At 50.7% G+C, this 25742-nt stretch overlaps 3 protein-coding genes and 1 long non-coding RNA gene across 11 annotated transcripts in view; 3 read left to right on the top strand and 1 right to left on the bottom strand.

The window, feature by feature from the left end:
• Positions 1-1529, bottom strand: part of SZT2 (SZT2 subunit of KICSTOR complex) — a 51174-nt gene extending 49645 nt beyond the window's left edge. For 2 of the 4 annotated variants that reach the window (XM_019836838.3, XR_006584223.1), the window contains exon 1: positions 1398-1529. In XM_019836838.3, coding sequence (XP_019692397.2) covers positions 1398-1424 — 27 coding nt within the window. In that variant the 5' untranslated portion in view covers positions 1425-1529. The remainder of the gene's footprint in view (positions 1-1397) is intronic. The other 2 variants (XM_003989977.5, XM_045035657.1) reach the window with 1 other exon arrangement.
• Positions 1508-6556, top strand: MED8 (mediator complex subunit 8). Of its 3 annotated transcripts, XM_045035672.1 has the most exons (8): positions 1817-2021; positions 2946-3064; positions 3571-3651; positions 3749-3893; positions 4420-4560; positions 4756-4837; positions 5193-5441; positions 6226-6556. In XM_045035672.1, the coding sequence occupies exons 4-8, from the start codon at positions 3891-3893 to the stop codon at positions 6288-6290; spliced, it is 540 nt and encodes a 179-aa protein (XP_044891607.1). In that variant the 5' UTR covers positions 1817-2021; positions 2946-3064; positions 3571-3651; positions 3749-3890; the 3' UTR covers positions 6291-6556. The 3 variants fall into 3 exon arrangements, with proteins under 3 accessions (XP_003990025.3, XP_044891607.1, XP_044891608.1); XM_003989976.5 differs by lacking the exons at positions 1817-2021; positions 3571-3651 and adding an exon at positions 1508-1634; XM_045035673.1 differs by lacking the exon at positions 3571-3651 and having other exon boundaries at positions 2946-3079.
• A 5476-nt stretch (positions 6557-12032) lies between these two features.
• LOC123379584 lies at positions 12033-18262 on the top strand. The gene is made up of 2 exons (XR_006584224.1): positions 12033-12468; positions 18037-18262. It is a non-coding gene; the product is annotated as an uncharacterized LOC123379584 (long non-coding RNA).
• Positions 18263-20732: 2470 nt separating this feature from the next.
• Positions 20733-25611, top strand: ELOVL1 (ELOVL fatty acid elongase 1). 3 transcript variants are annotated; one of them, XM_003989973.5, is made up of 8 exons: positions 20733-20887; positions 23413-23472; positions 23654-23844; positions 24019-24099; positions 24244-24300; positions 24387-24492; positions 24582-24718; positions 24876-25611. In XM_003989973.5, the coding sequence occupies exons 2-8, from the start codon at positions 23427-23429 to the stop codon at positions 25095-25097; spliced, it is 840 nt and encodes a 279-aa protein (XP_003990022.1). In that variant the 5' UTR covers positions 20733-20887; positions 23413-23426; the 3' UTR covers positions 25098-25611. The 3 variants fall into 3 exon arrangements, with proteins under 3 accessions (XP_003990022.1, XP_006934720.1, XP_044891606.1); XM_006934658.4 differs by lacking the exon at positions 20733-20887 and adding an exon at positions 22735-22872; XM_045035671.1 differs by lacking the exons at positions 20733-20887; positions 23654-23844 and having other exon boundaries at positions 23454-23472.
• The last annotated feature ends 131 nt before the right edge of the window (positions 25612-25742 follow it).

Genomic DNA, 25742 nt, shown 5'->3' with positions numbered 1-25742 from the left:
AAGATCATGACCTGAGCTAAGTTGAATGCTTAACCGTTACCTACGGAGCCACCCAGGTGCCCCCATTTCCTCTCATCTTAATTCTTATGGAGGAGTACTCCAAATTCTTTCATAGTCTTTCTCAGTATTGACATTTCAGATAAATGGCTTCTTTGTGAACGTGTCTGATTCTTTAAAATAGGCTAGAGTTTCCTACTTAATCTTGGGTTTCATAACACCAAATCCCAACAAACTGGAGACTTACCATCCTGTGGCTATTTTATTATTTATACTATAATCACTATGGTTAACAACACAAGATCTGGGGCCAGGCCACCTGTTTTGGGAGTCCTGGCTCCCTTACTTACTAGCTGTGTAACTATGCTGCAAGGATCTCTGTGTTTCAATTTCCACAACTGAAAGATGGGAGATGATAAAAGTGTCTAGGACAAGAGGATTAATTGATATTGGCAAAGCATCTAGAATGGTGCCTGGCATGCAGTACTCATTCAATAAATGACTTCTATTTATGTCATTCTACACATCCTCGACCCTTCCCACCTACTCATATATTCTCTTACATCACTGGGCACCTGTTCTAGTGTTCCGTTTTTTCCAAAGCTGAGAGATTTTACGCTCAGATCTTCTAACTTCAACTCTGCTACTCCCCAGCTGAGGAGCACTTGGGTAAGGTACTTAACCTCCCTCACTTTTCAATTCCTTTATCTGTGAATGAGAGCGGATACTGCCACATTCTTCGCCTAAGTTTTAATAACGTAATGTATGTATGAGTTCTCGCGTGGTCCTTGGCACCCAATCGATGCCTCCTGTGCATTTTCTGGTTTAACACGTCAAGTCCTCACAACACACCATAAGACAGGTATTTTATGAAGAAAGAAACAGGATCCTGGAAATCAAGACTTGCCCAAAGTTGCACAGATAGCTAAATGGCAGTGCCAATGCTGGACGAGGTTTCACTCCGAGTCAAATGTTTTTTCGCGAAACCAAAGCTGCTCCCCAAATGCACGAGCGCCAGAACTAAATTAATTCATGCTGTCTACGGCATTCCGATGTTTGGAGAAATGCATAAACCATCGATGTCTACTGCCGTGCTGCCCACGGAAACTGCAGCAGAAAATCAAACTACAGATTTTGTTATTACCATTATTAAGATCAAAGAATACGAAAGCCCCAGAGTCAGCGACGTGTCTGAAATTTCAGTAACCAAAACAAAGCGACGGGTTTCTGCTCCAGCCCCCCGACAAAACTGCGGGCCGAGGGAAGGAGGTTCAATGGTCGGGCCTACGGGGCAGGGCCTCCCCCACAAGGGGAGGAGGCCACCGCCGTGCCAGGCCGCCGGATCCTCCTCCTCGGAGCTCGGGGCCCAGTGCCCAGCGTTGCACCCGCCCGCCCCTCACCTCCGGCTCCGGGCGCTCCGAGGCCATCACACAGCCCTCCCGCGCCGGCCCGGGCCAGAGAAGATGCTCCACTCGTGACCCCTGACCCGGCTACAAGCGGCCCGCAGGAACCGGAAGTGAGTGGGAGGACCGAGTTCTGAGTTTCCTGATTGGGGGACGAAGACCTCTCAGCGAGGCTCTCGGACTAGGAAACCGGAAGGGGAAGTCGTTGCCGCCTACACTGACGCCGCAATGCAGGTGAGAGCGGGGTTGGGATTGTAGACCGCTAGCTGGTTTCGGGTAGCGGGGTCGATAGTGGGCTGGCCGAGGGGAGGGTGAGGAGTTGGGGCTGAGAGGAGGGGTTAGAGCCCGCAGCTGACGAGTAAGGGACCGCGGGATGGGGGGCGCGACCGACTGGAGAGGTGGGGGTGGGGCCCGGACTGCCGGGTCGTGTGGAAAGAGGCCCCGCTGACTTGCTGGGGTGCGCGAAAGGGTCAGGCTGTAAACTGGCAAAGTTGAAATGCGATCCAAGGAAGATGGCTCAGGAAGGAGGCGTGTTGGCTCAGGCCCCGGCCTAGGTCGTTGGATGGACTCTGTTGGATGCAGACGTAACAGGGGATCTGGAATTGGAGAGCAGCCCAAGAGGTGAAGGAATTGTTGGGCGGGGGGCGGTGGCCAAAAGCTAAGCTAATTATAATCTGAGGCTGTGGGTGGAACCCAGGATCCAGGGCCCTGTCTTGCACGTTGGCGAGTTTGCAAGACAATTTTGCATCTTTCTTCCCAGCCTGACCCGGTTAGTTATTAAGGATGGAGAAATGAAGCAAAACTGGAGACCCCAGATGGGAGGAAAACGCTTTGCGGATACCCCAGCATTTAAAATTGTTTCTCTGGTGCTCAGGAGCATATGCATTTTGTTTTGTTTTGTTTTTCACTTGCCACTTACTTTCTTGCACCTGGTCCGCTGTCAGTAAATGTTGTTCAGTTGACTGAGCTTGTGAAAGAGATACAGAAATATTGGCATTGAGAAAAAAATGGGTGCCGATTAATTCAGCAAGAAGAAGCTTGCAAACATCAAATGCTGAGGGCAAATGAAGAGTGGGAGGTGGGGGGGGGGCGGTGGTGGTACAAGCCTGGTATTCAGGGAAACCTTCATGTGTAGGCAGGTTTCCTAGGGATTGTGTCTTTGGCAAGACTGCCACGCTCACAAGGCAGGTTCTAGTACAGGAGAAGTTGGAGTACACGTGCTGCAGGGGTTCACAAAAGATTATAAAGCCCAGGCATTAGGTCTGGTGAAAATGTCTCAGTGAGAGAGTATAGAGTGTATCTAACACGGAGAAAAGCCAGACGTGAATTAGGAGACGATGAGAGAAAGGAGGAATTGAGGTCAGGCGAATGGATTGAAAGGTCTGAGGGTTGATGCTGTCTGTAACCCAAATACCAAAGATAGAAAACCTGGCTCTCCTGTGCCAGTGAGATCCTGTGTTTCTCGACTGTCATCCTGGCTCTTCAGCCTTCCTCTGTATGTGTCATACACCTATCTGGGTAACCCACCTGTTCCTGTTGGTGCAGAGGGAGGAGAAGCAGCTTGAGGCATCATTAGATGCACTGCTGAGTCAAGTGGCTGATCTGAAGAACTCACTGGGGAGTTTCATTTACAAGTTGGAGAACGAGTATGACCGGCTGACCTGGTAAGGGTTGCCAGGGTAAGCCAAGGAGGGCTCCATGGGTGGGGGGCTAGGCCTCCTGGTGGACCGGGTATCTCCAGTGATATCACAGTTTATCACTTTGCAAACATCTTTTGGTTTGGTAAGAGCTGGGTTTCCCAACATTTAACAAGTGAAATTTGGCTTAGGGCCTCTGTGGCAAGGAAGTAGAGAAATGCCTAGTTTCCCAACCCAAGGTCTTTCTAGCTTTTGATTCTCACCCTTTGACATCTCTGGGAGGAGGTACTCCCTCAGTAATCCACCCACTATAGTAAGAATGCAGTGTTCATCCTGGGTCTCTTACCACAGTTGCTGCTGAGTCTTTTCAGGTCCAACCTACTATGGAAGTGTGGATCCTATTTTCAGGCCGGAAAGGAGAATTTTACCCAGTTTCTGAGTTTTTAGTGATAAGTATAGCCATGGTTCTTATTTTGCCACTGGATCTCACCCCATTCAAGTAACAAACTGCCTTATTTCTCCATCTCTGCTAGAAACTGAAAGTATGTCCCTCTTTCCTAACCCCACAATCCCCGGGAGCCAGTCTGGTACCTGCACAGTCCAGCTGTAGTGCAGTGAGTCTTTTTGGGGTGAGCCTGGGTGTTCCTAGTCTGAAGGACCCCTTCAAGGCTACTTGACTGAGACATTCTGACGCTTCCTTATCACCACCAGGCCCTCTGTTCTGGACAGCTTTGCCTTGCTCTCTGGACAGTTGAATACTTTGAACAAGGTCTTGAAGCACGAAAAGACACCACTGTTCCGTAACCAGGTTATCATCCCTCTGGTGTTGTCCCCAGACCGAGATGAGGATCTCATGGTAAGAGGAGGAAAAGGGTACAGTGTGGGAAATTAAATTCTTAGATGAGAACTTAGAGCATAATTGTTGCTGGGTTGCTTTAGAAGTTCTGAATGAGGAGTAGTTTGTGGCAATAGAAAGCAAAGGCTGCATTTTGGAGGCCTTGCTTTTTGTCCCTCTAGAATTGAGGAGCCACTCCCCAATAGTATCAAATAACCCTGAGGCTTATGTCCCCAAGGCAAAGATCTTTCTTCTCCAAGACCTATCTTGAGCAAGAGGTATGTTCTATTGTGATTTTGTCTATTTCAATCTTTTATTAAAATGTAGCAAAGGGAAACTTGCCCCTGGGTCTGGTAGAAACCTGTGTGAAGAGACAGAAATGAAGCATGGAGTAAGCGGACTAGTGTCCTAGGAAGCTAGGTATTGGAAGTGTCAGGTGGAGTCTTCCCTGAAAATGTACTGTTTGCCTATGGAAGGAACTATATATCGGGCCAGATCAACTCTTCGTGAATTGCATAGGAGGATCAGTAAAATCTGTGTGTTACAGCGGCAGACTGAAGGACGAGTGCCCGTTTTCAGCCATGAGGTGGTCCCTGACCATCTGAGAACCAAGCCTGATCCTGAGGTTGAAGAGCAAGAGAAGCAACTAACAACAGATGCTGCCCGCATTGGTGCTGATGTGGCTCAGGTTGGACTGAGTCCCTGCCCTGCTGCCCCCTAGCGCCCCGAACCCCATCGTGAGAAGCTAGGATTTACCGTGTGCGCCTGGTAGGGATGCATGGTTTACCCATAAATTGCCCCTGGAGGAGCACAAGGAAGAAACTTCACCGTCATCATTTCTGGTCAATGGCCTGATCTCTGCACAAATGTATGTTTGTTACAGAAGCAGATCCAGAGCTTGAATAAAATGTGCTCAAACCTCCTGGAGAAAATCAGCAAAGAGGAGCGGGAATCAGAGAGTGGAGGTATGGAGGGACTGGTGGCAAAATGGAGAAGGAAAAGGAGGATAGATCACTGGGATAGGAATGGTGGTTTGGGTAGTGGCGAGGTGAGGACGTAAGAATGAACTGCTTAGGAAAGGGTATGCTATGTTCTGTTAGCTTTTTGTAGTTAGGGCTTGCCCTAGAGCAGGTGGAGGGTGTGGGTAAATGAGAAGGGAGAGCTCCGAGATAGTTGTGGGGGTCTTTTGGCTCTTCCTTGGGGCTGCCATTGAGCGTGGACGCTGCTCAGGCCCTGGTGCCCATATTGGTCTTCCTGCTGCTACATTCAGTCCAGGGTCAGAGGCGAACCTCAGGCTCCTCGCTTAACCTTTTTCTTCAGGTCTTCGGCCGAACAAGCAGACCTTTAACCCTGCAGACACCAATGCCTTAGTAGCAGCTGTGGCCTTTGGGAAGGGGCTGTCTAACTGGAGACCTTCAGGCAGCAGTGGTCCTGGCCAGCCAGGCCAGCCGGGAGCCGGCACAATCCTTGCAGGAGCCTCAGGATTACAGCAAGTGCAGATGGCAGGAGCTCCAAGCCAGCAACAGCCAATGCTCAGTGGGGTGCAGATGGCCCAAGCAGGTCAAACAGGTAAGGTGGGCAGGGGATGACCTTGAGCAGGGAAGTAGGGATAAGCTGGATGGAATGGGCCCCCGCCATCTCAGAGCTGGAGATTTTCTCCTTTTCTTTTTGAACTGTGACCCAGAAAACACTTTTCAGGAGTAAAAATCTCATTTGCGACTCTGTAGCAGGCACCAGAGAAAAGAACTTGGAGCAGCAGAGACTGCACCTCCCATCCCCATTATAGAGTTCTGTCTCAAATACCTTTCTGTCCCATTTACTCTGGGTATCATGTGTGCCGTCAGGGTCGTTTCTTAAAGAAAGCAATGATCAGACTTCAGTGGAGACCATCTGGTAGGTGCACTGAGGATTGACAAATAGGCAACACGTACTCTTCTCTGTGTCTTGTCTTTCTGCTTCCAGTTAATAGTTGCGAGAACGGTGTGGGGGAATTCAGACGTGAGTAGCTAGAAGAGGCATTTTCTTTCAAAGCTGTCTAAGAAAAGGAACAGTTACAATTAGAGAGAACATACTCTTCCACCTGTGACATTAAATGGGGTCTAGCTGTTTTGTCTGGGAGTAGCTGAGCAGGAGACCGCTGGGGTGTGTTCTGACCCCTTCCCTATGAGCCCCTCCCTCCCAGACACCTTCAGGGAGAGGGCTGGTCAAGAACCACACCTCTGATCGTTGCTACCCGGGGCTGCAGAGGTTCTGAGATGAGAGTGGTGGCAGAAGGGAACTTGAGAGACCACCTGTCTGATTTATCATGAAAATCTTACTGTGCTTCAGGTATCTTTCTTTGTGTTCCTTTTAGGAAAAATGCCAAGTGGAATAAAAACCAACATCAAGTCAGCTTCAATGCATCCCTACCAGCGGTGAGTGTGGCTGGCAATCCCCACTCCCAGGTGCTCTTTGCAGAGGTGGGCAGTGAAATCGCCTTTTGCCCAAAGCTGAACTAGATGTGTACAATAAAAAGAACGTGAGCTTTCAGCACCAGACAAATCCCAGCTTCACCACTGACTGACTGTGTGACCTTGGGCAAGTGACCTAATTTTTCTGAACCCGTTTTCTTGTTTATAAATGGTGATACCTACCTCATAGGGTTGTTGTGAGGATTAAAATGAGAAAATGAATGTAAAACAGTACAGTGTGTGAAATAATGGGTATTCAATAAATGATAGGTTTTTTTTGTTTTTTTTTTTTTATGTTGAGAGAGAGAAAGACAAAAGAGCAAGCAGGGGAGGGGCAGAGAGAGAGAGAATCCCAAGCAGGCTCCACACTGTTAGCATGGAGCCCAATGCGGGGCTCAAACCCACAAACTGTGAGATCATGACCTGAGCCAAAACCGAGAGTCGGATGCGTAACTGACTGAGCCACCGAGGCGCCCCAATAGCTTCTACAGCCACATCTCCCCACTGCCCTCCTCAATCCTCGATCCAGAACTTAGGGTGATGTGATAGTGCTTCGTGTCAGTGGTGAGGTGCTAGACACAAGGTCATGGACTGCTCTGTTCTGTTTGAAAGCCTGTGCTGATTTTGTGCTCCCGGAAACTGTCACAACCTTTATGTATCCTTAGAGGCACACTGGCTCTGTAGGCTTCCCTGCTCAGCTTCCATCCCGGCCATCTCTCCAACCTGCAGGCAACAAGTCTTCTGAACTGGGTCTGACGGTCCAGCTGCAGCTCTGGTGAAGCTTGGGCCTGCTCTCCTCCTCTCCTCTAAGAAGCCAGTTCAGCTGTTCCCTGGGAGCTAGTTACAAAGTCCCCTGTCCTTTACCCCACTCCATACACATGAAAGATTTTCTTACTTGGGAGGGGGAGGGGAATTACACTTCACACCATGGTTCATCAGGGGTTAGTTATCCTCATCATAGTACCTAATTCCTGGACTCCAGCCAGGATGGCTTTCCTCCAGTCCACTGAAACTGTGATCAAACCTGAGCCAGACTGCTGGAGGGTGGGAACAGCCACCAGTACCTTCGCCTGCTTTTATAACGCTGAAGAGCGGAGTGAGTCAGGTCTGTAGCCTAAGGGGGCTCCTTTGCAGGCAGGGGCAGATGTTGAGTCAGCAGAAGACCAAAGGGTTTCTCTGAATAAAATTATTAAAATTTTCTTTTTTAACGTTCTTCATATTTGAGAGACAGAATGTGAGCAGGGGAGGGGCAGAGAGAGAGGGAGACACAGAATCCAAAGCAGGCTCCAGGCTCTGAGCTGTCGGCACAGAGCCCAATGCAGGGCTCGAACCCACGAACTGAGATCATGACCTGAGCTGAAGTCGGCCACTTAACCAACTAAGCAACCCAGGTGCCCCTGAATAAAATTATTTAAATTGATGGCCATTGTGTCAGTGTTAGCCAATAGCGATTTTTAAGAGAGCTATAGTGAGGTCAGAGACTATATGTCCAAGACTTTCAAAGTTGATGCAAGGCAATTCTAATTTGTTCTCTCTCAAACGTTTTCTTAGCTCTGATTATCTTTGATCTAAAAGTCCCGAGAGGTTTGAGGAGAGCCTGTTCATACCTTCCAGCTGCCTTTTTTCTGTTCTCTTCTGTCGCACACCAGTACTCTGGCATTTGTTTGGTGCCGGGCAGAGTTCTGCCAGGCTGTGGCAGCAAAGTACTGGAAAAGTGGTCCCTGATGTCACATCCATTCCTGTTCCATCAAGACAAGAAATGGTACCCATAAAGCGCACTAATCGTAGCACACAATAGCGCGGGGAGTCCTGTTACCAGCTCTAAGGCAATGCCGGACCTTTCCTCCATTTCAACAGTACTGCCTTATTGCTCTGTCAGCCCACTTGGGTGTTCCTGATCTTACCTTTTCCCTTCCTGCTGGAAGTCTCAGAGCTAACTATCATGCTGAGTGGAGTTCAAGTTGTACTTCTCCACAAGCCCTGGATCATCTTTTGGTGACTGCTGTCCTTAATTCCACCAGAAGATTCCCTCCTGTTGAGAGATACCAACCCAAAGTTTCTTTGTTGTCCCAGGTAATCCCACCTTCATTTTCAACATTTGAAATGGGTTCCTTGTCCTCCCAGAGTGGAAATATCCTCCTGCCCCAACGGGAACACATGCAGGACCTCACCTACATCTGGTGACCTGAAGCACACATTCTTTACTCCGAAGGCACTCACATCTCTATATTCTGTACTCTGGAAGCACATGTTCTCATTTGCAACTCCCTCCCACTCCCAGATCCTCTGGAGTACACACACCTACGTACCATCGCCAGCTTCAGGATTCGGACAGCCCAGTAAGCGCCTCAGTGGATGGTATCTCCCTCCGCTCACACACTCATTCCCTCAGGAGGGGATATATATGGAATTCCCTTTGAAGAAGAGGACAGGACCTGCTGGCTTGTTCAGACGTAGGATTCGTAAAAGATGGCTCTCTTGCTCCACTTTGATGGTGTTCCTGTTTCTGGCTGCTCTGTTTTGCCTGGGGACTGTTTTCTCCTACTCTTGGGGCCCCTGGAGAACGAGATTAGGTCATTGTATCCCAGGTTTATGCCTAGGATGGAGAAAGAAGCAACTGTGAAACCATGAGATCTTACTGCAGCACAGAGTTCACCCTGCTTAAGGCAGAGGCTTACTTAATCCACGCTGACATGACAACCATTGTCTAGGACTGCTTCCTCTCCAGGTTTGCCCTGTGGCTGGCGTTCTGTCATTGTGGATCCTCCTGTTTACTCATTGCTCCAGTCACCCTATTCTCTTTCTCTTACGATGTCTGTTGCTGCCCTACCTAGCCAACTTTACCTGACCTTGTACCTTCTTGTGAAACAGCTCCTTCCAGCTCTGTAAGAGATTCTGGCTTTAGGACTGAACTGGAAGGGCTGTATTACATACCTCCTGTGCCGCTGTCAGGCACGAAGCTGAACTCTGCAGGAATGCCCTAGTGCAAGGCTGGGCCCTTTTCCCACTCCATTCTCACCTCCCCCAGGCAGCTGGGAACAACCTCTCCCTTTGTCTGAGCTTCTTGTACAGAATAATCCCCCTTAGGGACAATGTATTCTCTGTGCCCTGTGGACACAGGAGCCGTGTGAGCTGATCCCAGCACCGGGCAGGACGGAGGCTGAATCCTTCCAAACGCCCACCCTGGGTCAAATCCTGATTACTATCCAGAGAAATGATTAAGGGATGTACATTTTCTTCCATCTGTTCCAAATTTGGGAGGATAGCCTATTGAAGTTTAACAATGGGCCAGAGACTGCGGTCCCTTTTCGGATCACTCCTGAGAGTTCATCATGCCAACCCATGGAGGCTTGATGTCGCTCTGGCTTGATGGCCTCAAACACAGGGGGATCACTCGGAAAGAATTTGCCGCTCTTCACGTGGGGCTTTCTACATCTGATGGGGGCCATGGCGCCCATCCCTTCAATGTGTGTATGTGTCCCACAGGACATTCTTTTTCTCTTCCTCTCTTTTCTCCTTTAACTTCTCTCTCTCTTGTTCTTGAACTCCTGTGAGTCACTGAGGCAGAGCTGGATCTCTATAATGGTCTCTACGTGAGTTCACAAGCTCTCAAGTGCCACCTACCATTTGGACATGGCAGCTTCCCCAAGTGCATTATGGACAAGGTACCTGACTTCCCTGCGTCTCCGTTTTCTCACCTGGCTGATCCCAGATAGCCTTCCTAGCTTTAAAGTCTCTGGCCATGATTCCCAAGCCTACCTGTCCTGTCCCCATGCATTTTGGTTGTTTTCCACATTGCCTGACTATGTTATATAAGATAAACTGAAATTTTCCTAGCTCAGCCCCTGAATCCTTCAACCCCCTACAAACTATTCCTGAAGCTCCCTCTCCATCACCTGCAAGTTAACATTACCAACCTCCCTCTAGACCACTTCCCTCAATTGTTTTCTAGCTTGCGCTGGTTCTCTAGTGAAAATTCATCAAAGAGGTGGTAAGTTACCCCAGAGACACATGGATGTATGTCAGAATTTACCTTCCCACTGTCCAGCATCCCTCTCTATCCCCTGGGCAAAATCTGTGTACCAGAGAGACTCTTCCAGTGAAAGCAGTGAATGACATTTTCCATGGGATGATAGCCTGTTCTACTGAATCAGAACCTGATCAGAGTCTGGGCTGCTCCCCTCCCTGCCTGCCCTCTGCCGCTCTACCACCTTCCCTTGTTCTCACCTGAATCTCCTGTCTGAGGTCTTCTCTTGCCCACACCCCTGCACGTGCGCTACCTGTGTTTTTTGTTTGTTTGTTTTTTACTACTTTCTTTGGGCTGCTCCCATTTTCATGGCCCCCATTAGTGTCCTGTGTCTTTTCCATGTTACTCCTTGACCTCACCTGTCTACTCACTGACTCACAGCCAGGCTCTTGATATACAGGGCTCCAATCACTGCCTCTTCCTCCACCCCTCCCATTCCTTCTACCACTCCTCTGGAACTCCTCTTCAGACATCACTGTTGACCTCATGGCTAAATCCAGAATTATTTTCAATGCTCATCTTACGTCATCTCCATGGTGTTTGACAGTGCTGACCATTACCTTTTCATCTTTCTCCCCACTTGGCGCCTACCTCACTAACCATTCCTTCTCTGCAGCTTTTGGCCTTCTGTCCTTCTGCCTGCTGTCTCTGTGACCACTACGTTTTCTGTATGTAACTCAAATTAAGTTTTATTTTCAGCTCAGAGCTCTCTGCCCCAGGATCCATAGGTACCTCAGATACCGCACGTTTAAGTCCAGCCATCCTTCCCTCTGAACCTGTTTTGTTTTTTGTTTTTTTTTTTTTCATTTCCTGGGTGTGACCTAAGCCAAGTCTGTGGAAGCCATCCTAAACCTTTCATTCTCTGTGTCCCTGGTCCCCCCGTGACCCAGTCAGTTACCAAATTCTGTCCATTCTGGCTCCCCAATATCTGTTCATCCCGCCCTGCAACTTAGGCCTCTTTCCCCAAAAGAGTTTTTCAGACTCCCTGTCTCCCACTCCAACGCATATGCCGGGTTGCGTTGGCTCCCGGGTAAACTGTGGATCGGATCACATTGCTCCCTTTGATGAAAATTCTTTTTAAAAAATTTTTTTTTAATGTTTATTTATTTTTGAGAGAGAGACAGAATGCGAGTGGGTTAGGGGCAGAGATAGAGGGAGACACAGAATCTGAAGCAGGCTCCAGGCTCCGAGCTGTCAGCACCAGAGCCTGACGTGGGGCTCGAACTCACGAGTTGTGAGATCATGACCTAAGCTGAAGTTGGACACTCAACCGACTGAGCCACCCAGGTGCCCCTGATGAAAATTCTTTTGGTAGTTCCCTCCTTGTGTTTCTTAAGCTGGAGTCCACATAGCTGGCAGGTTGGTGGGGCAGTGTGGCCAAGGCACAAAGTACCAGGATCAAATCATCCTGGTACACTCCTTTTCCTAGGAGTAATTTAAACAGACAACACAAAACTATCATGTATGCATTATGAAGAGAAAATATACTTCAAGGAAGTCCTACGCTGAAGGGATTCAGAGTAAGCTACCAGATTTCCTAGGATTCTTTCTTTCTTTCTTTCTTTCTTTCTTTCTTTCTTTCTTTCTTTCTTTCTTTCTTTCTTTCTTTCTTTCTTTCTCTCTTTCTCTCTTTCTCTCTTTCTCTCTTTTCTTTCTCTCTCTCTCTCTCTCTTTCTTTCTTTCTCTCTCTCTTTCTCTCTTTCTTTCTTTCTCTCTCTCTCTCTCTCTCTCTCTCTTTCTCTCTTTTCTTTCTTTCTGTCATTACATTTACTTCATTGGAAAGGTTTGAAAAAGCAGCTCACATTTCCTGGAAAGGCAAGTAAGATTCTATGTGATCTAGCCCCCTGACTGCTTCTCCTGACTTATTTTCCATATTGTCCTGCCATCCACCCTATTTCCAAGCCGTACAAACTGCTGGAGTGTTCCTGAAAGTGACAAACTCTTTCTGGCCTCCATTCCTTTATTCCCACTGTTCCCTCTGCAAGTAACACTTTGCCCCCATCATTCTGTCTGATGAATACCCAATCATCTTTCAAAATTCAGCCAATGAACCATTCCTCTGTGAAGCCTCCTGACAACCCACTGTGTGCACAACTCAGCACCACGCCAACTAAGTAAGGTCAGTTACCTTCTCTTTTATGCTCTTTATTGTCCCCCAAGTTCAAGCAGACTGAACTGTCAGCGTTTGAATTCCAGTTCTACCTGATAGCTAGCTGTGTGAGCTTTGGCATGAAATGTATGTGTCTGTCACACTATAGCATCTGACCCATCATAAACGCTGTAAATGGTAGCCGCTGCTATTATCAGTGGTATGATGATTTGGTTGACTTTGGAGAGAGAGTATAATGTAGCATTTTGGTTAAAAGAGCAGGTTCAGGGGTGGCTCAGTTGGTTGTGTCTCACTCTTGATTTTGGCTCAGGTCATGATCTCGTTCATGGGATTGGGCCTGTGTCAGACTCGTGCACCGATGGCATGGAAGTGGCTCGGGATTCTCTCTCCCCCTCTGTCTGCCCCTCCCCTACTTGCAGTCTCTTTCTCAAAATAGATAAATAAACATTAAAAAAAAAAAAAAAAGAACAGGTTTAGACTGCCTGGATTCTAATCCTAGCTATGCCACTTACTAGCTGTTTGAACTTGGACAAGTTAATTTACCTCTCTCTGCCTCAACTTCCTTATTCCTGGGGATGATAATATTAGTGGCTATATTGTAGAGTTGCTGTGAAGTTTAAATAGATGAATACGTACAAAGTGCTCAGAACGGTGCCTGACAATAGAAGCTCAATAAATATCCACTATCCTCAGGGTAGTGTCTAGAACTCTAATGTCCAGAATTGCTGCTTGAACCAGTGATTCATGAGTCCCTTTGGTGAGGACATAACTTCTCCCTCCTCTGCACCTTGTCTGTGCTCACACCATGCCTGCCATCAGGAGCTCCGCCTCCTGAGAGATCCTCTGTGCCCACCATGTCTCAGCTCGTGCAGAGCAGTCCCTGGAACATTTTTACATTGGTTTACCTGGTGTGACAAGTCATTTTTGAATTTACTTTAGTGAGTTTTCTTTCTCCCCCTTATTTGACACCTATACTCTCCCACTGTATACTTTGATTTTGATTTGAGACCAAATGACAAGCTCCCTCACCTGAAATGTTCTGTGTCCTCCCTTCTAAACTGAATCTCTTCCCTGTCCAAACCCGCTGAAGACTCAGTCCACAGTCTGCCTACATTCGGACCCTACCGGGGGCCCTACTCCTCTCCTAGATGTCTCTGTGCAGATGTGATGAGTTCCCTCCTCATCTGTCCACGCTTACTAGGTCTGTGCTCAGGTCTTCCTGGGCTGCTATTGTCTCCCCCCCCCCCCCCCCCCCCCCGGGGAATTGCAGTCCTGAGCTCCTGCTTGCTTCTCTTCACACTGCCACCAGATCCACAGGCCTTGTTTTGTCACGGCAACTCCACTGTTCTTGCCGTTACCCTGGAAGTGCTTCAGCCGGGCCTTGACCTGGGAGTCAGGTGCTGTCTCACACCTCCACAGCTTGCACATGCCCTACCCTCTCCTTGGACTGTCTGCCCTCTCTTTTTCCTGCTCCAGGCCCCCTTGTTCATCTAGTGAATAACTCATCCTTCCAGTGTCCCCTCCTCCTGTCGTCTACCACCTCCTGACCTGGACACATGTGTTGTGTGACCTTAGGCAAGTTACTTCACTTCCAAGAACCTCAGTTTCCACCTCTGTAAGATGGGATTATAGCACAGACCTCAAAAGCGTACCTGCAACTGAACATATTGAAAATTAAAGTTAAAACTTTAAGTAGCTCTTGCTTTTCTACAGGGTAAGGTCCAAACTTCTTAAAAGGGCATAAAAGGCCATTTGGGTGTAGAGTCAGCATTCAAATGCAAACTCCTATTCTCTTCCCTTACTCTCTCCTGAAGAATTTCATTTTTATTGCATCATGGCCTGTTAGACTGCTTTGGTTACAACACATTAAAATTAAACTAGCCTAACCAAAAACAAAGGAAGGGGGTCCCAATTGTGTTTGGGTTATGTGGATGGGAAGTTGAAAGGTGACTGGCTGTAGGTGGGCTCAAGGGTCCGATGTCCAATGGATGTCCGATGTCCGAGGCTCTCTGTCTCTGTGTTTTTCTGCTTGACAACAGTAGGGGCTCATCTCACCCAGGAACTCTGATTATTCTTGCTGGGATTCTGTGCCATGAGGAGCTTGGATTGGGGGAAGTGGGAAGAACCACGATTCCCAGGCCAATGGAGTGGGGCAGGGATTCCCTAAAGGAAATGAAAACAAGGGGGTGGGGGAAGTGTCTGAGCTCCCACAGTCCACTTTGTGTGATTTCAGAGAATCTTTGGATTTTTTTTTCTTTTTTTGCCTCGAGCCCCACCTGTTCTTCTAAACTTACAGAACTGTATTTAAGATTGTGCAGTGTGCAACCCTCCCTCACAATCCACGTGTCCCCAAAGGCATTCAATTCCTCCACCCTGCTCCACCTGAGTTATCCCGCACAACCATCTTACTGTCAATTCTGGGTCTCTCTCTGCTCTGTCTTCTCTCCCTGCTCACTCACCTTACTTTATTTATTTAAAAAAAATTTTTTTTAACGTTTATTTATTTTTGGGACAGAGAGAGACAGAGCATGAATGGGGGAGGGGCAGAGAGAGAGGGAGACACAGAATCGGAAGCAGGCTCCAGGCTCTGAGCCATCAGCCCAGAGCCTGACGCGGGGCTCGAACTCACGGACCGCGAGATCGTGACCTGAGCTGAAGTCGGACGCTTAACCGACTGAGCCACCCAGGCGCCCTCCCCTTACTTTAGATACAGCCCTGGGCGTGTCACACCTGTGCATTGGGGCTGGTCTCCCAGCTGGCCCTCCTTCCTTTCCTTTCCCCCTGATGTTATATATCAGGGGGATATATAACAGGTTTGTCTTTGTAAAGAACAATGGGGGATCCTACCAACCCCTTTCTTAAAAATCCTCAGGGACACCCCAGTACAAACAAAACTCCTCCTACTTTCATTCAGACCACTTCATGGTTTGGGGCCGGCCTACTTTTTAACCTTCTTGCATATGAAGGCCTCTTATTCAGCAGCATATCCTTTGGCCAAGCAGCATCAGGTGCAGCGATTCTCTACACCTGTCCTGCATGTTCCTACTTCCATCCCTTTGTCCACACCTTTTCCTCAGCCTGGAGCACCTGTGTTGCTTCTCCCTTACTTACCACATGGCCTTGAGAAAACTCCATCACCCTTTCTGATTCTGTTCTTTTCATCCACAAAGCAGTGATAATAGTAGTTACCTTACAGGACTGAACCATAAGAGCATATGGAAAGCAGCTGGCCCCATTCTTGCTGGAGAAGGTGTTGAATAATAAGCTATATTTTCTCTCTTCGCCGTCCGGCCTTGCTCACACATCTTCCAGATCTGGCAACCTGTCTTTCCTCCATCCTGATGACTTCCCCTGGAGGAAAGAGTCTCCCCTTTTCTCCCTCCAAAGCCTTTTCTGCAGGTTCTATCACAGTCCTCTCCCCCTACCTGAGTGTCTTTAGTTCTGTTCCGTGAACGCTGAATGCTGCCCACAGCGTGTAGGCATTGGCTACCCACTGACAGTTGTGATGAGCGCTTGCACGCATCCTCTCCCTTCTGCCCGCTGGATGTCTTTCCAGCCCTGGTTCCTTCAGCCATAGGCGGAGGACACTAACTAGCTGGTGAAGGCCCAGGGATATGCAGAATGATTAACTGACAAACCCTTCACCCTTTCTTTACTCCCCTGTCCTCATGGACTCAGCCCTCCCCCCAACTCCTCTGTGTGGTGAGGGTGTAGAAAGTGCCCTTTGTCCTTTACAGGACAGTGAAGGGACAAGTCTGTCCCAGCCCCCAGGAGACTTCTTCCGTCTCCACCTGCCACTCCTGGTGTCTGTTAGCCTATAGACCCTCAGCTCCTATTTAAAAAAAAAAATTTTTTTTTAACATTTATTTATTTTTGAGACAGAGAAAGAGCATGAACAGGGGAGGGTCCTGGTGTCTGTTAGCCTATAGACCCTCAGCTCCTATTTAAAAAAAAAATTTTTTTTTAACATTTATTTATTTTTGAGACAGAGAAAGAGCATGAACAGGGGAGGGTCAGAGAAAGAGGGAGACACAGAATCTGAAACAGGCTCCAGGTTCTGAGCTGTCAGCACAGAGCCCGACGCGGGGCTCGAACCCATGGACCATGGGATCATGACCTGAGCTGAAGTCGGACGCTTAACCGACTGAGCCACCCAGGCGCCCCAACCCTCAGCTCCTATTGTCTTTAACCCACGACTCCCTGTGTCTCCATGCTCTGTCCCCCGCCACTGCTCCACCTGCTCGCACCCCCCCCCCCCACCACACACATGCGTGCGCGCACAGGCACGCCTTTTCCCATTTGTTCCTCATTGTTGTTCCTGCTTCTTTGACCCCGCTTCCTTTGCATTTTTCTGTTGGAACATGTAAAGCCTCAGATAATCAAGGGAACCGAGTTGTTAGCATCCACACGGAGGGTGGTTTCAGATTGAACCCTTGCAGAAAGTACATCAGTGGTTTATCTTCTGGGGAATGAGGATGGAGAAGGGCCCCTGAGAGAGCAGTGAGTGAGGAATGAGTAAGGTCGGGTGGGACCCTGGGGGAGGTCACCTTACTTCCAATTAGGAAGGCCGCATGAAGGAGGGGGAGTTGTTAGACAGCTCTACTGGGCATTCTTCCCCCCACACCCCTTCCTCACCACCTGGCCTTCATCCTTATCAAGACTGAGTTCCCGGACCCCTTCAGTTTCTCCAGTTCATCAGCCTGCCCCTCATGCTGGTAACCTTCCACCCAGCTTCTCTGCAGGCCCCAAACAGCCTCCTTCTCTCCCAGTCCCCTGAGAGTCCCCTGACGTGGCCATCTGTGAGGTGTTCCCCTTAGCCAAAGGCTAATCCCTCCATGTGGATGCTGGATCTTTCTCCATATAGCACGTAAACGTGCTCAAGCCGCTTCCCATTAAAAACAGCCATTAGAAGGTGAGAGCCAGACATTGATATTTAAAAATTTTTTTTTTCAACGTTTATTTATTTTTGGGACAGAGAGAGACAGAGCATGAACGGGGGAGGGGCAGAGAGAGAGGGAGACACAGAATCGGAAACAGGCTCCAGGCTCTGAGCCATCAGCCCAGAGCCCGACGCGGGACTCGAACTCACGGACCGCGAGATCGTGACCTGGCTGAAGTCGGACGCTTAATCGACTGTGCCACCCAGGCGCCCCCAGACGTTGATATTTTAAAAGCTCCCCAGGTGATAGACAGTGTGCAGCCAGGGCTGAATAACACAAATCCAAACTTCTTACCCTGGCATACAGGGCTTTTTATAAACCAATTCCTGCCCATACCTCTATGTCCTCTGAGCTTGAGCCACATCAGACTATTAGAGCTCCCCAAACCCACCACATCTCCTACTTCTATGCCTTCACATACTTGCTTCCCTCTGCCGGCAATGCATTTCCTTGCTTTAGAATGTGTCCTTTAAGGCTCAGCTTTGGTGCCATTTCTGTGAAGCCTTCAAGAACTCACCCCCACCCTGGGGTGAGGTGCCCCTCCTCGTGCTCTCGTAACTCTCTGGGTTTATCTCTGTGGGAACACTCACCACATGCCACTATAATTGGTTACTCAGACATCTGTCTTCTCCTCTAGACCGCGAATATTTTGCAGGAAACCCAGGGCCACGCAGATGCCATTTGGTAGGACTTGGGGCTAGATGATCTCTCTCAGATATTGGAAGATGCTTTCTCCTAGGACCGGGACAGGCACTGCGCGAAATGAGCCTTGGTGCGTGTTCATTCACTTCATCTGTCAACATTGACTGGGGGCTTGCTGTGGACATGTACCACGGGTGAATAAATGATAGTTGTAGTCTCTACAAGTGTCTCTACTATGTTTGACCTCTGGGACTGTTACATCATCCCTGATAATCTGCTTCGTTTGTTTCTAATTCGCCTCTAGATGGACGCCGAATCCAAAGCCCCTCCAGTAGTGCTCTCAGAATGGTGTGTGCACACGGTATGCATGTAGGAAATACTGGTTACACAAATGCTCATGAATATGCATACGATATTGACATATTGGTTATTAATATTGGCGTATTCATTTTTAATGCTTTTGTTATTTTATTTTTGAGAGAGTGTGAGCAGGGGAGGTGCAGAGAGAGAGGGGGGGACAGAGGATCTGAAACGGGCTCCATGCTGACAGCAGAGAGCCCAATGTGGGGCTCAAACTCACGAACCGTGATATCATGACCTGAGCCAAAGTCTGACACTTAACTGACTAAGCTACGCAGGCTCCCTTCCTCCTCCTCCTCCTCCTCCTCCTCCTCCTCCTTCCTCTTCTTCTTCTTTTCTCCTTCTAAGTTTATTTATTTATTTTGAGAGAGAGGGAGAGCACAAGCAGGTGAGGGATAAGGAGAAGGAGAGACAGAATCCCAAGCATGAGCCTGACACGGGGCTCAAACTTATGAACCGTGAGATAATAACCTGAGCCAGGATCAAGAGTTGGATGCTTAACCACCTGAGCCACTCAGGTGCCCCTATATTGGTGTATTCTTGATGTGCTAGTTGCTCCCCACCCTATCTATGAACCAGTGAGAACAGAAACAGTGCTAAGCGCTTAACGTGACCTCACTCCTTTAATCTTCGCCATAGCAAGGTAGGCACTGTGGCTCCCATTTCATAGAGGTTCGGCAACTCGCAGAAGGTTACGCATGTACTCCCTGGAAGGTTTAAACTTGGGCCTGTGGAGTCAGGTGTGACCCCAAAGCCACTAAAATATACCTGGAACACATTAGGCTTTCAACGAGAGGTGGAGTGATTTACTACCTTGGGAGAGCTGTTTATACCTTGTATTGAGCCAGGGGCCAGGCCTAGAGCAGTGGGCGTGTGTGACAGATGTTGACATCCTTGGGGAAGGTAAAGCACAGGATATGCACAGGACACAGGTAGAGTGGGAGACGGGGCCAGGTCAGGGAGGCCTTAGTGTAACAACACTAAGAAATTTGAGCCTTTTGAGTCCTTCTGATATTTCCTTTCCAGGGTAGTTACTAATGGGCTGGATCATAGCTATTCTTTGGCTCTGACCTCTTACCTCTAAGACTAAATTTTCGCACAGATACGTTCCACCATTTACGCACTACTGTTTCTTCCAAACCATTGTTTCTTCTGAATTCCCTTTCTGTCCACATTTACACCATCCGATCTGACAAGCAGTTATTGGGTCACTATATGCAAAGGACTGCTCCAGGAGCTGCCAGAGATATAGGTTTCATTTTGCTAAAACTTAGCCCTTATCCCAGTTCAGTCTAGTAGGTTAGTGTGTGGAGCTAGGAGGGGAGAGTGCAGGAAGGCGGATGGACAGCTAAGTATATATAGAGAGTGCACCTGTCTTGGGACATCTCCAGTGTCTGCCTCTCTCCTATCCCATCAGTTTCCAAACCTTCTTACATCAGGCTGTTTTCTCTCACCTGGGCTGCCTCAATAGCCTCATCACCTTGGCTGCCAGAGTGAAATGACTCAGCTAGAGGCAAACCCAAACCCCATGCAGGGACAGCATCTGCCTGGTTCATTGATGTGTCCCCGGTATTTACCACAGTCTCACACACAGTAGGTGTGAGATAAGTATCAATAAATATCTGATAATACAAGCCTCATTGCAGCCTCCTCAGAAAGCTTCGCTGTTTCTCCTCTACTTCCAGAATAGAACCAAAGTGCCCTGGTTGGCCTTCAGGCCCTACGGCATTTCAGCCACAGCTGGCTTCACTTCCTTTCGCCCCCCCCCCCCCCCTTTTCACTACCCTCAAGGCCAGTTTAGCTAGTGATTCACTGTTCCCACCTCGGGGCATTTGTATTCTCCCATAGCCAAATCCTCCTAGCAGTCCCTAATGCTAGGGTTCATCCAAGTTTATGGGCTCCCAGGGAAGGCTTCTTACACAGCTGCTCCCTCTGGCTGAGACCTCCCTGCCACCCCAGGTCAGCCCATAGAACACACACTGCCTCGGTCCAACCCTCCCATCACCCTCTGGAGTGAAAGCTCAGGGGGAGAGGTCTGCTTAGTCCTGGAACTTTCCTCAGGGTCCTAAGCTGGGTGGGCCGGCCACAAACAGAGGATGTGTTGGTCACGTGGGTGGACAGTCACCAGAGGGCCCAGAATAAGACTGAGGGTCGGGAAGAAGCAAGGTGCACCTCTGGCGGGCCAGGGCCGGCCCAGGGCGACCTGATGGAGGCGAGCGGCAAGATGCCGAGGGAAGGGGTGGGGAGTCCGGGCTGGGCGTGCTTCCTGCCCCGGAATCTGGCGGCCCGCCCCTGCGCCCGCCCCTCGGGCCGAGCCCAGTCGGGGCCAATCAGCAGGCGCCCCCCGCCCGGCCCGCCCTGTCCCCCTCTGGTGACAGAAAGTCGGCCCAGCAGATGAGGAAGTGGCAGGCAGGCTGGCCCTGGGGACTTCTCTCTGGCCCTGCTCCTTCCGAGCCCTCCACTCCTGCCCGCCTGGCCCCCCACTGGTGAGTCTGGACCTTCCACGGGCGGGCTGCCCACGTGCCCGGGCACCCTGCCTAGCTGGCCCTGCCCTGCCCTGCCCTGCCCAGCCTGTGGGCGAGGCTGTTCCCGGACCGTGGGTGGGAGGTCCCAGCTCTCTGGGGCCGGCCCTGGCCGGCAGGCTCCCTCCGATCCCGGCTCCCATTTGCTCAAACCTAGGCCTTCTTCCACCACCTCTGGGTCTCGTCCCTCTGTGCCTCTTACCCTCCCTCTCCTTCGCTCCCTGCTCCTCTCTTCTCCCTTCCCCTCCCCCTTCCTTTGCCTGTCTCCTTTTCCCTTCCATCCATCTTAAAGGAAGGAAGCACCCAACCGAGTTCCCCTACCGGAGACACACCCAGTGCTTCTCAAGCTTGGGGAGAGGTCCTCTCCGGAGCCTAGAGCCACTCCTGACCTTCAGGGCGCATGAGTGTTTGTGGGAGGTGAACTTGAGTGGTGGCTGAGAGAGAGCGGGAGAGATAACCAGCTGGCAAACTCACATGGGTCAGGGAGGAACTGTGTGTCTGAGTGCAGGCCTATGCCAGGTAGGCCCTACCACAGGAGAGGCAGCGGACCAACAAAATCTGGTTGTGAATGAATGAATGACGAAGGTCATCCATGAAAAGAGACCTGTATGCATGACCCAAGGCAGGTGTGTGTCTGCGTGCGGTGTGGGTGGTTTTATGTTCATTCACCTCAAAGTGGAGTGTCCGAGTTTATGTCTGTGACCACATTTATCTGTGACTCACGTACGTGTGAGTAAACCCGTAAACCTGCGTGTGGGCCGTTTGCACATGGTGATGCAGGACCAACGAAGAGTGTTCTGGGTGTGTTGCCAGCGTGAATGGAGTGAGGAGCAGGTCTGAGTATCAGGAACTGCATGTCAAAGTCCGTGGAGGCTTGTTTGGGTGGTGTGTCAGAGGAGGGTGGTTGTCACCAGCAGGAGGTGTGAGGGCTCCGTGTGTACATATGTGCACTGAGGGGGGGCGGGCGGTGGTCAGTCTGTCGATGGTGGTGGTGGGGAGAGCCATGCTAGAGGCGCTGTGTGCATACAGGAGGACTTGGGGCCTGACGGTGGTGGGGGCAGCTGGGGGTCGTCACGGAAGCTGGGGGAGCATCTGTGAGATGTGTGCCCCGTGAGTGTGGGAGGGGCACGGGTGCAGCCTCAGTGGATGTGTCAGAAGGTGTATTTTTCACTTGTATTTTTCACGTTGTTGTCTGGACGGAGGGAACCTGGCAGACTGGCAGGCAGGCAGCTCGCAGAGCAGCTGCTGCCCTGGCCGTTTTAGGGCAAGGCTCGTCCCTCAGGGACCGCCCCGGCATCCCAGGCTCTCCTGGGGACCGGCCTGAGCTTTTGTGTCCCAGGGTGCCCTCCCCCGACATTCCTTCAGGCTCTGAGGGGGAGAGGGCCTAGCTCATTAGGACCCTCCCTAAAGGAGGGAAAGATTCCTGAGACCTCCCCCACTCACCCACCTCCTCACATGCCACTGGCTTCCCTGCCCCTCCCAGGGAGAGAAGGGTGATTGCACCCATTCTGAAGCAGGACAAACTGAGACTTTCAGGCTAGTTTAGGAGAAGATGCTGGGTGTGGGTTTTCAGCAGTTCTCTTGGGGCCAAGGTGAGCCCTGGGCTGAAGTCCCGTGAGGTTTCTGACTCAAAACTAAGCTAGAGCTTTAGGTCATCTGGCTGTCCAGGGTGGGTGGGTGGGTGGGTGGCAAGCCCCATGCTTTACTTGGCTTTCTCAATCCTGGTGGGTCCTGCTCCTCCGGGCCCTGACCTGTGGCCTGGCCCCACCCTCCACCTCATGCGCAGTGCAGCGGGGGCGGGCGGAGGGCGGGCCTCTGCCAGATCTAGTCAGACAGGTGGAGCCGGGGCTGGAGTCTCAAAGGCTCCTGAGTCTCAAAGGCTCCGGAGTGGAAGGGCTGGAAGGGGTGCCGGAGAGGAGGAGAGCCAGGAGTTGCGAGAGACGCTGGAGGTGAGAACCCGGGAGGGCAGAGGAGAGGAGGAAGGGGCAGGAGGGAACCGGCGTCCCGAGAGACCAGCATCCCGAAGGTGGACCGGAGCAGTTGAAGGGGAGGATCCCTGGGGAGAAGACAGAACCAAAGCTGGAGAGGTGGGAGACTGGTAGGGAAGGGAGAAGCGGTCATTCCGGAGAGGAAAGGTAAGACTCTCCGGAAAGAGACCGGACTTGGAGAGTTCCCCTGCAGAGAAAGAGGGGAGGAGAGGTCTGGGGGTGAGAATCTCTGGAGGAGCAGAGAGTGAGGGGAGGCGAGTGAGGTGTGGAGCGGAGGGCGGGATCTGTCCTTCCCAGCAGGCAGGCGGGATGTGCGGGGAAGCGGTGCCCTGGCCAGACGGCTTCCTACCCCCAATCCCCAGCAATTCCTTCCTGTCAGTCTTCTGTCCTTTATGCAGGGAGGTGTCGGGAGTTGTCTCATCTGGTCTGCTTCCTGTCTGTGGGTCAAGGGTGGGATGGGGGCACGGTCAGCCCTGACACCCACCCTCCATACCTCCCCAGAATCCTTAGCCAGGATGGAGGCAGTTGTGAACTTGTACCAGGAGATGATGAAGTATGCAGGTAAGATGCCGTCTACCCTTCTTTTCTCCTGTCCTGGGATCCCTGGATCTAGGGCTGTCTCCTAATGGAGAGTCCCTGTGAACCTGTTGACCCTTTGTGACCTGGCCCCATGTCTGTACACCTGGTGGGCACCCTTTGGGACCCCGTGACCCTTTCTGACTCCTTGACCCTTATTCTACAGATCCTCGGGTCCAGGGCTACCCTCTGATGGGGTCCCCCCTGCTAATGACCTCCATCCTCCTGACCTACGTGTACTTCGTTCTCTCACTTGGGCCTCGCATCATGGCCAATCGGAAGCCCTTCCAGCTCCGGGGCTTCATGATTGTCTACAACTTCTCCCTGGTGGCGCTCTCCCTCTACATTGTCTATGAGGTGGGCCCCTGGCATGTCTAGGTTTTAATTCCTGCTGGCAGGATAAGGGGCAGGCCTTGTGGCCAGAGCATGGCATCTCCTTTCCAGAGAGGCTGAAATCCATTTCTTCAGCTAGATAGCAAGAGGGATTGGGCAGGGTGGAACTCTGGTGGTCTAATCCACACCCCTTCCTAGTTCTTGATGTCTGGCTGGCTGAGTACCTACACCTGGCGCTGCGATCCTGTGGACTATTCCAACAGCCCGGAGGCACTAAGGGTAAGTAGGGACAGGCGTAGTGTGGGGTGGGTAGGTTATAAGCAACCTGGGGATAGGAGTTTGGGTGTGACTTGGGCTCCTGGCCCAATTTAGGGAAGTTTTTGGAGTAGCATGGGTGTCCTAAGGCTGCCTGACTTCTTGCAGATGGTTCGAGTGGCCTGGCTCTTCCTCTTCTCCAAGTTCATTGAACTGATGGACACGGTGAGTGGTTATAGGAGGTGAGAACCTGTAGGGAGAAAGGAGAGGCCCTGGCTCAGAAACCCCTTTCCTTTCCCCACTCTTCTCAGGTGATCTTTATCCTCCGGAAAAAAGACGGACAGGTGACCTTTCTACATGTCTTCCACCACTCAGTGCTTCCTTGGAGCTGGTGGTGGGGGGTAAAAATTGCCCCAGGTGAGTGGTGAAAGCCACCGGGGGAAGAGGGGCAGGCATGGAGGACCAGCAGCTCAATTCTTCTGACCTTGTTCATTGTCCCCTCACAGGAGGAATGGGCTCTTTCCACGCCATGATCAACTCCTCTGTGCATGTCGTCATGTACCTGTACTATGGGTTGTCTGCCCTTGGCCCTGTGGCTCAGCCTTACCTGTGGTGGAAAAAGCACATGACAGCCATCCAGCTGGTGAGGGGCCTGGCCCACAACTGTCCCAACCTTCTGGTCTGGATCCTACCTTTATCCAACCTGCCTTACCTTTGACCCCATCCCTCCACACTCCACATTCAGTCTTTCTCTGCCACCTCTCACTGTTCCCTCTGACCCTTGCCTTCCTCCATTCTAGATCCAGTTTGTCCTGGTCTCCCTGCACATCTCCCAATACTACTTCATGCCTAGCTGTAACTACCAGTATCCAGTCATCATCCACCTCATCTGGATGTACGGTACCATCTTCTTCGTGCTGTTCTCCAACTTCTGGTATCACTCCTACACCAAAGGCAAACGGCTCCCCCGTGTACTTCAGCAAAATGGAGCTCCAGGTACTGCCAAAGTCAAGGCCAACTGAGAAACATGGCCTACCTAGGCGCCCACCTAAGTGCCTCAGGACTGTGCCTTGGGCAGCATCTGACATTTTTCTTCCCACCTATACCTGTGACCAGGGCTTATGTGGTCAGGACTGAGCAGGGGACAGGTCCTCCCCTCCCCACAGCTGGTACACAGGGACCACAGCTTCCGTTCCTCACCCACTTCTCCTGGCCAGCTCCAAGGATGTGGCCTCATTGCCCTCTGCCACTCTGGAGCTGGGGGCTTGAAAGGGCTGGATACTTATTTCCCCCTCCCTGCCTTAAACTTGGGAGAGGAGCACTCAGGACTGGCCCTCAACCAGGGTCTTGTGGCCTTTTTCCTCACACTGAAGAGGTCAGCAATAATCTGTCACTGTGGACCCAGGATCCCTCCTCTACCCACGCTGAAGCAGAAGCTTCTTGGCCAAAGGTCAGGGTGGGTGGGGGGCCTGGGAATACAGCCTGTGGAGGCTGCTCCCTTGCTTATGTCTCCATTAAAAGTGACAGAGAAAACCACCGAGGCTGTGTGTGTGTGTACATGTGTGAATGAAAGAGGTGCTAGCCTTATTATCTGCAAACAGGAGGGCTGGTTCTGGCTCTCTGATGACAGACAGCAGAGAGGAGGCTCTGGGAAGGCTGGGACAGAG

The sequence above is a fragment of the Felis catus genome, chromosome C1, assembly GCF_018350175.1.
Source record: "Felis catus isolate Fca126 chromosome C1, F.catus_Fca126_mat1.0, whole genome shotgun sequence".
NCBI lineage: Eukaryota > Metazoa > Chordata > Mammalia > Carnivora > Felidae > Felis > Felis catus.
This window is presented reverse-complemented; position numbering and strand designations above follow the sequence as displayed.